Source organism: Belonocnema kinseyi, chromosome 3, assembly GCF_010883055.1.
Source record: "Belonocnema kinseyi isolate 2016_QV_RU_SX_M_011 chromosome 3, B_treatae_v1, whole genome shotgun sequence".
Taxonomy (NCBI): domain Eukaryota; kingdom Metazoa; phylum Arthropoda; class Insecta; order Hymenoptera; family Cynipidae; genus Belonocnema; species Belonocnema kinseyi.
In genome coordinates this window covers 12184650-12194268 of record NC_046659.1, presented here as the reverse complement: position 1 = coordinate 12194268, position 9619 = coordinate 12184650, and the positions used below count along the sequence as shown (strand labels likewise).

Genomic DNA, 9619 nt, shown 5'->3' with positions numbered 1-9619 from the left:
AGAATTTTTGACGTTTTTATATTTTCAAATATCGGCAATCAAAATGGTGATTTTTGACATTTTAGGTGTGGTTATTTTAAGGGTTGTTTTTAGGGGTCTTGCCGAACTTTCTCACTCACTGTATAATTAGTTAGGGGAAAAAAGATAATTTTTCACGTTTTTATGTTTTCAAATATCGGCAATCAAAATGGTCATTTGTAACATTTTAGGTGTGGTTATTTTAAGGGTGGTTTTTAGGAGTCTTGCCGAAGTTTCTCACTCACTCTATAATTAGTTAGGTAAAAAAAGATAATTTTTCACGTTTTTATATCTTCAAATATCGACAATCAAAATTGTCATTTTTAGCATTTTAGGTGCGGATATGTTAAGGGTGGTTTTTAGGGGTCTTGCCGAACTTTCTCAACCACTCTATAATTATTGAATTAAAAAAAGAGAATTTTGTACGTCTTTATTTTTTCAAATATCGACAATCAAACTTGCATTAGGCAGGTCTAAATAGTGGGTGATGTGTAAGTGTAGGTAACCCCTTAAAAAAATTTTTATTCGACAATTCTTTCGGACAGAATATTCTTTTTGCCGTCCTAATTGATTTAGGCAAAAAAAAATTGAAAAATAATTTTTTTTTGATTTCGTTCAAATGAACGTTCGTAACTTCAAGTACATGTTTCTCCAACCATTCCTTGTATTCACTATCTCTGCCCTCTCTGTACTCCCTCCATTCCTCCTTATTCCTTTCCTCCTCTTCCTTCTGTTTTTCCGCTTCTTCTTTCCTCGTTAGTCGTCGTTCTTCCTTAAATTCGGCTTACTTCCTTAAATTCGTCGTACTTGTACCATGTTAGTCTGTTCAGTTGTTTTAAGTATTGAAGTTTTGCTTTTAATTTGATGTGTCTCACTATTTGTTCTTTTATGAAGAACGGGGGCTCAGCTCGGTTCCTGGCCAATCCTCCCACTACTCCCTCCAATTCCTCCTCTGGTTCCCAATTTTTCCAGATTGTTCTAGCATGTTTATGCGGGTGGTATTTTAGGTCTTGTTCTCCTGCTTCATATAAACGTCTCAGTAGCCATCTACAGGCTTGGCCATTTGGTAGGTGGTTTTCAAATTTCTCGACTTGAATAATTTTTTGGCAGAGATAGCAGGTGGTTGCGGGGTTCATTGTGCTGAAAGGGGAGAAAAGAAAATTTTATACTGTGTAATTTTGTCCTTGGAGTCTGTTTGTTTTTACTTTTCGTATGTTATTTGGAGTTGTATTGTTTAGTTCGTGCTATTGATTCATTGCCTTTTTATATTATTTAAATCTAAATTTATAATCTAAGGTTATGAGTTTTTCTATTATTATTAACCAATGTCTGTCTTATCTTTCTCTAATTTAAAATAATTTACGTTCCATTCTCCTATACTTTTTCCTTTAAAGTTTTTTAATTCGTAAATCGTTGGGGAAATTTTCTTTTTTAAATTCGAATTTTCTTCTTCTTAAATTATATCTACTTACCTGTTTATCATTTACCTGGTATACATTTTTCTGGACCTCTTTTATAATTTGCAATCTTCTTAACCTATCTGTCCATTTATCTAAACTTTGAAATTCTATCTCGCTGTTGGTTTCTAGGTTTCTGCGGAGGGATTGTAGTGGTATTAATTAGCGACCTAGGTTTAGAAATGCTTGGGTAAATTGTGTTAATGAGTTTTTGCTAGTATTTATCATGAACTGCAAATCATCTATGTGTTCATCCCGTGTAGAATGATCGTTATCTAGGTAGCTTTTTAATAATTTGTTTAATTGTTCTATTGTAGCGTTCGGTTGGGTTGGTTTGGGGGTAATATTTAGGTGTTTTAGTGTGCCTAATGCCGAATTTTTCGACTAGTTTTCTTAAATTTTTGTTGACAAATTCCTTACCATTATCGACATGGAGAATCCTAGGTGTTCCCCAACGCGAAATGACACGTTTACGTAATTCTGACTCTATTGTGATACCGTTCGCTTTTTAATTGGTATTATCTCGACCCATTTTGTAAATAGGTCTACGAATACCAAAATGTATTGGTTTTTGCTCTTTTTAGAACTCGGTAATGGACCCATGACATCTGCTGCTACCATGGTCCACGGCTCTTCGATTACCCTTTTTCCATTAATCCTATTTTATTTTGATTACGTGGTTTTGCTCATTGACAAATTTGGCAGTTTTTTACGTAATTGATCACGTCCGAATATACCCCTGGCCAGAAGTAATGTTCGGAAATTTTCGCGTAAAACTTGAGCTCTAAGTTTTTTGGGTACGACTAATTTCCAGCGGGTTGACTCTGGTAATAGAGTAGATTTTAATGGGTCAGTTCTGTAAAAATAGAGTTATGAATCTCAGATTCGCAATTTTTCGTGTTCTTCCGGTCTTTTTGTCACTTGTCTTATTTTTTTGAGTACCAATCGTCAGTTTTGTCATTTATGTCCTTTTTTGGCCTTTCGGTACTACACGCTAATGCGAACGCGATTGCTTTAGGCGATTCTCCTGATCTCGACAGAGCATCAGGGACCAAATTTGAATTACCTTTGCGATATTTGACTTCGTAGTGATATTCTAGTAATTCTGCGCCGTTTAGGCTTCTACTCGCGTATGCTATCACGTAATTTACGCCGTCAATTGTTTGAGTAAGTACGGCTCCTAACCCTGTATTACTCACATCTGTTTCGAGTCGGAAGGGTTGAGTAAAATCCGGCAAGTTAGTATAGGTGCTGAAGTTAAAAGGTCTTTGATTTTCTGAAAAGCCTCATCTTGTTTTAATCCTCAATCCCATTGTTTGTCTTTTTTAAGTAATTTTTTCATCGGTTCTATTATTTCTGCAAAGTGTGATATAAATTTTCTGTACCAACTTGCCATTCCTATTATACGCTGTGATTATTTGATATTTTTTGGTTTCGGGAATTCTAATATTGTTTGAATTTTTTGTTATCAATTTGGAGTCCTTTGTCGTTAACTTTAAAACCTAAATATTTAATCTCGAAACAGCCGAATTCGCATTCGTCCGGGCTGATTGTTAAGTTTGCCTCATTTATTTTTTCTAATACAATATTCAAGTATTTTAAATGGTCGTCAAAATTTTGCGTTACTATGACAATATCGCCCAAATAACAAAAAACGCTGGGTTTTAAGTCTGAAGTGATGATTTTGTCCATAAGTCGCTGGGAAGTGGCTGGAGCATTAGTTAAGCCGAATGGCATCCTTTTAAATTGGTACATGCCCTTTCCAAGGACTGTAAATGCTGTTATTGGTTTTGAGTTTTCGTCCAATGGTATTTGTAAATAAGCAGTTTTAAATCTATTTTTGAAATGAATTTTGCTGATCTTAAAGTGTCAAGAATTTCTGTCATTACTGGGATTGGGTAGATGTCTTTTTTTTGTGATGTTATTTACTTTCCTAAAATCTAGACAAAATCTATAATATGTACCTGGTTTTTTAATCATGACCATAGGGTTCGACCAATCTGAATCAGAGGGTACTATTATATCTCGTTCTAATAATTTATCTACTGTTTGATCAATTATTTCTTTGATTTTAGGGCTCACGTGGTAGTATCGCTGTTTTATGGTATCGTGGCCCTGCTTATCAACTTTGCGTTTTGTTAAATGGGTTGCCCTATGTTCTTTCCCCGAATGTATTTTAATATTATTTTCGAGAAGATTTTCTAATTCGGATTGTTGGCTATCCTTGTGCTCAAAAATGTCTTCGCAAATTTCTGAAGGATAATTATTTTGTTCCTCGATTTTTCCTAGATTATCTGAAATATTGTTCAGTATAATCGCCTTATTTTTGAAATTTACCCATTGATTTCTATTGTCGCTTTTTGATATCTCATTCGCTTTTTGAGGTTTAGTTTTTGATTTTTTTCGATTGGTAACTTTGTTATTTTTCAAAAGATTACCATCGCTAATTTTATATTCGTTCTCGTATTTGCTATTATAATAAATTTTCTCTGAATTGTTTATTATATCCTTTGTTCTAATTCTAGGTTTGCTTAAGTTAATTGAGTCTTGGGTGTTTGTCTCGTCGCTAGTGTGGTTGGTGGGGATGCTCTCTAGGGATTGGAATTTGTTGCTCGTAGGCTTGCTTATTAGGCTAGAGATATCTTTTGTAGGATTTTTTATTGGATTTTGGGCATTTTTGGTATTTTGGGATTGGTTGGAATTGATAGGTACCAGGGGGATTTCGCTATCTTTAACTTGTGGGATACTTTTGTTAAGTTCCCTGGTACTTTTTAGGTTAATACAACCTCCGAATTTCGGTTTCCTATCTTTATTATTGTTTTCTTCTTTCTTATTCACTGATTTATCCATACTTTTCTTATTTTTAACTTCCTCATTATTTTTGTCCTAATGTCGGGTTTAATTTCTGTTCTAATCTCAGTTACTGGGATGGGTAATGCGTTCGGATAAGATTCCATATGGTAGTGGGTGGGGTGTCTCCCTGGTAATCACCAAATTTCAGAGTCAATCTAAGGTCATCCGTAGGGCTTTCAGCATGTCCGTACCCAAGATACCTACGGATTTTAATTTTGAGACTAACCTGAACAGAACGTGTATTACTTAATTCCCTATCAGTATTGGAACCACTACTTGTCCAATTATATCGACGGTGTCTCCGTTCGCCACCGTCAATTTGCGCGAAACTGGTTTGAAAATTGGAAATTGGAATTTTCAATTTTTTCCATTAATTCTTTACCCACGTAAGAGTGTGTGATTAACATTCGAAACATTTTGTTTTCGAATTTGTTCATCAAATTCAAACATGTTTCCGTTATTTCGCCTTCATCCGTAATAAGGACATTATCTTTTGAAGTGGCCCGCTAATTGGCAATAAAAACAATTTAAATTATTTGTGTTCTTATTTGTTTTTGTATTTGAGTTATGTTTATTGTCTATATTTGAATTTGCTTTCTCTTGCAAGTCTTCGTTATTATTTTTATTTGGTTTTCTATTTTTATTCCCAAAATGCGATTTTTGTTCATTATTTTTATCTTCTGAATTATTTTCCATTTTTTCTGGAGGGAATTCGATCATTGGCTTGCTTTGACCTTGACTTGAGCCTAATGTTATTTTGTTACACGTTGGTAGCATTTGTTAGTAGGGGTTGTATGGGAATCTGGGTCTATAGTTTGTGAATCTAGGCTGGAAACTAGGTGGAAATCTAGGTCTGAAGTTAGGTCTAGAATTTTGTTGATATTGGTTTAGAAAAGATGGAAATGGAAATCGATTTTTATATGGTTTTCTACTTTGATTAATTGGGTGTTAGTTTTCGTTTTCGTTATAATTTTAACCATTTTTATTTTCCTGTGAGTTTTTATTATCGTTTAAATTATTTTTATCCCCACTACTGCTGTGACGTTTTTTTTACATTTTGTCTTCTATTTTGAGTTCAGTAATTTGTAAAGCTTGCCCTCTAGTTTTTAGCTTTGCTAGCTCGCTTTCCCATTCCTTGCCTAAATCCTCTAATTGTTCGAAAGCTTCAAAATCGTTTCTTTTCATATACATTTTGTATTCGATTTTCAGGTTCTCATAATCTCTACGCAATTCCCATTCGCAACTTTTTCTCGGATATAATTTAGTAAAGAGTTTTCTAATTTCCGTTAAATATGAGTGGATGTCTTGGGTTCTTTTTTGGTTGCAAAATCTAATTTTTTGTCTAATTTCCTCTGAAAATCTTTCATCAATATAGGCATTTTTGAAGTTTTCGAAAGAATCTGATAAATATCTCCATGAATTTTTATTTACTTTGCACCAATCTTTTGCCTCTTCGATTAGTAGTGCATCTAAGTTTTCTAAACTGTCGCTATCATTTATTTTGTATCCTTTTTTACATCTTTTTAATTTTTCGGGAAAATGCGCGGGACTATCGTCTTTATTATTGCGGAATTTTACTGGCCAATTGCTCATAATCTGAAACGGCGCTTGAATTATATCGAAAGGAAAATTAGTAGTTGAGATTGTTTCTTTATTTTGATAATTATTGTGTTCGTAATCTGAGTCTGAGTTGATAATGTGTAGGCGTGAATGTCTGTTTGATCTGTTATTTTTCGGTAATCTACGTGATTTATTTTGATTTGTTTCTGTCCTCTAGCGGTTCGCTATCATCGGAGTTTTGTAATTTTAAATTGTACGACCTTTACTGGTTTCGACTTTCGATATTATTATTAGAAAAACAGTGAGGCTCTTCTGGATTTTCCCCAGCCTTATCCAACTACTGAGAAAAGTAGTTGTCGCTTACAAGTTCCACTTCGCGGGTGAACTAATCCGCCGGGCGGCGCGTCAATAGTCCTGCTCTAGAAAAGCATTGGTCTTGTGGGAAACTCAATAATTAATATTAAGTAAAAACATTCCAGAGCATCATTTCAGCTCATAAAATTAAGACCAACAATTCTTTGATGGGTAATTGATATTTAAAAAATATAAAAGTCATTGAAGTGTAAAATGATTATTGGAAAAGGATTATTTTAAAGTGCTTACACACGTTTGTTACTAACAATAGGTATTGAACATGTGTAAATAAGTATGTGTTTTTTAATGAAATGATTAATAGGTACTACATATTAAGAACACTTTTTCCAATAACAAATATAAAATAATTTTTCAACAAATTGGAAGTCGGAACTATATTGAAAAAAATGTCCTAAGAGGAAACGAAATATTATGATAAACAATGTAACAAAATAAAATTATGATATAACAATATGTTAGAAAGTTAAATAACGAAATTAGCGAAAATTAAATTAAGCGAAATTAACGAAATTGAACGAATAAGTAGATATTAGCAAAATCAACAAATTCAGTATATTTCTCTAAAATGCACATCTAAATAACATACAATATAAGTACTATAATACATGAACATTTTTAATGTCACGTATATATTAATGCAAATAAAACATAAATAACACCTTTAAAGCATGTAGATATTTATCATGACTTCACAAAACTTAAAAACTAATTGGATCAGTCAAGGACAATTTTAGAAAAAAATTTAATGTATAAATACAAACATTATTCTTTTTCGTTTGCAGTGTTATGCATTTAAAATACTTATATTCATAAAAAACGTATACAATTTCACGAAAAATTTTAGTTTTTTTAGAATAAAAATTTTTTAATACTTTAGAACTTTTAATATCTATCATTTTGTACAGAATTTTTTAAAGAAATTAAAAAGAGTGGCTCAATGGTATAATAATAGTAATAATAATATATAATATAATAAATATAATAATATTTTATATATAACAATATGGATGGTAGCTCTAAGAAAGCATCCAGAGACGACTGTTGTTGTCACCTCCAACGCTCGCGGCCGCTGTTCAAGTACAACAGCTGTAAAAGATGAAATACAAACTACACCATGCTCCTGATTTTGTACCTAAAACATCATTGCAAACATTTCAAAGATCGTGTTAAATAAACTTATAACATACTCATCTCATTATTCACTTGACTTAGTCCGTGGCTACGATAAAAACCGAGTTGACTCGAGAACAAGTTGGAAGAAAAAACAAAAAATAATATTCTTCTCGGCAAATTCTATTTGAATTTTGTGCTTTGTATTTCAAAATCCCTAGTTTTTTTTTAATCATCAAAAGCTTTGGATCTAATCGAGATATTTATCGTTTTCTTTTTCAATTTGACATTGTTTATTGTATGATTTTGGAACCCACTAAAAAATGTTTTAAAACTTCCAAATTAATAAAATAGCGGTAGTTTTTCTGAAAATATGACAAGTTGCTTAAAATACCCACAATTATATATTTTTTCCAGGTTCGTTTAAAATTTGTAGTTTCATTATAAAGATATCTTTTGGGTTTTATGAGGACTAAGTAACTTTTGTCGTAAGGAGAATTCTTTTTCTTCATATAATCAGATTTTTTCTTGTAAACAACGAGAGATATGAAAACGTTTGAGATAAAACTTTGCACATCTAAAAAGAATAATTCAGCACTTACATTTTCAATAAAAAAGAGAATTCTCCCGGCCTCAAAAATGGTTTAGGCGGCCTAAAGCTGATATGATATATTTCGTCTATGAGCAAAAACTTTGTTTAAATACTGGGAAGAATAAAAAGATGGCATTTCCCAGAAAATCTTATATTTTTTCATCAAATTTTAAGAAAATAAAAAAAATATTTTCTAGAAAAGCCGACCTTTTTATTCTTCCCAATATTTTTGGAAAGTTTTTGCTAATATAAGAAACCCATCTGATCAGCTTTATGTGGACTAAACCATTTTTAGGCCGAAAGAATTCTTTTTTTTCCTACCAATTTTATTTTTAAATTTTCCTTGCATATGATGGTGATCTATCGCAAAAGAGCAAGTGTCATTTTAATAGAACGTTTTTAAACGTGCGAAGTAGTATCTCTAATTTTGTTCGTATCTTTTGCTGTTTACGAGAAAAATGAGAAAATCTGATTATATGAAAAAAAATTCTCCTGGCGAGAAAATTTATTTTACCCACATAAAACTCAGAAGATATCTTTATTATGAAACTAAAACTGTAAAACGAAATTCGCGAAAATATGTAATTTTGGGTTGTTCTTAAAACAACTTTTCATATTTTTAGAAAAACCACCAATATTTTATTAATTTTGAAGCTTTTTTATATTTTTCGGTCGGTTTCAAAATAAGACAATAAATGCTTTCAAATTAAAAAAGAAAACGATAAATATTTCAATGGGACAAAAGTTAGTGAGGATTAAAAAAAAATTCAGTTTAAAAAAAAGCAGAAAACATACCTATTTTCCTACTTTTCAATTTTATAAATAATGCTTCTCAAAGTTCTATAAAATATTGCTTATAATAAAAAAACTCTCACAATACTTTTGTATGAAGACAAAACACTGACATTTCCTGTTTCGTTAACTTATGTGTAATACAGTTTTTTTTCTTTTCATTTTTAGTATGAATTCTATTTAAATTATTCTTTAATAATATGTGAAGTTTAAAACTTCTAAAACACATACATATCGAGGACATAACCTTACCATCGGGATCCTTTACTTCTCGTGTCTTGACAATTTGTTCGGGTAAAAAATGTATCTCACAAACAACTTGACCATTTTTTGAAATGTAATCATGCCGAGGAATTGTTTTTTCCCATTCGAGAAGTCGATCCGAATCTGAAGGAACTGAAAGAAGAGTCCGCTTTTCTTTGCAGGAGCTGTAACCCAAATTACAAAAGGGTACTATACACGACCTGCCCTTGTAACGACCCATATTCAAAACATCAAAAGATTTAAGAAAACGTACTATATCTCACTATTATCAGCAAAAGTCAGAATTACACATTAAAACCCGCTATTTTATTATTTAAATAGTTTTGACACACACGACTCAATGTTTTTCTGGAGCAGGACGAATGACGCGCTATCTGGTAGCTAGCGGATGAGTTCACCCGTTATATGGAACTTGTAAGCGACAACAGCTGCTGTACGGAAGGTCAGTGAATCGGATACGGCTGATTTTCCCTAAGATTAAATTGGACTGATTGTCTATTTCGCAATTCGTTCCTATTCTTTCTATTATTAGGTTCTGGTTGTTCTTTTTTATTTTCAAAAGAGCTATGGGCCGCCGGATTTGCATTAATTTTTAAAC

General features: G+C 32.2%; 1 protein-coding gene across 3 annotated transcripts in view; it reads left to right on the top strand.

The window, feature by feature from the left end:
- Window positions 1-9619, top strand: part of LOC117168711 (ras GTPase-activating-like protein IQGAP1) — a 343802-nt gene that overhangs the window by 76332 nt on the left and 257851 nt on the right. The window contains exon 3 of one of the 3 annotated variants that reach the window (XM_033354419.1): window positions 9343-9463. The exons of the other annotated variants lie outside the window; for them this stretch is intronic. Within the exon in view, the coding sequence (XP_033210310.1) occupies window positions 9427-9463 (37 nt within the window). The 5' untranslated portion in view covers window positions 9343-9426. The remainder of the gene's footprint in view (window positions 1-9342; window positions 9464-9619) is intronic. 3 annotated transcript variants of the gene reach the window in all.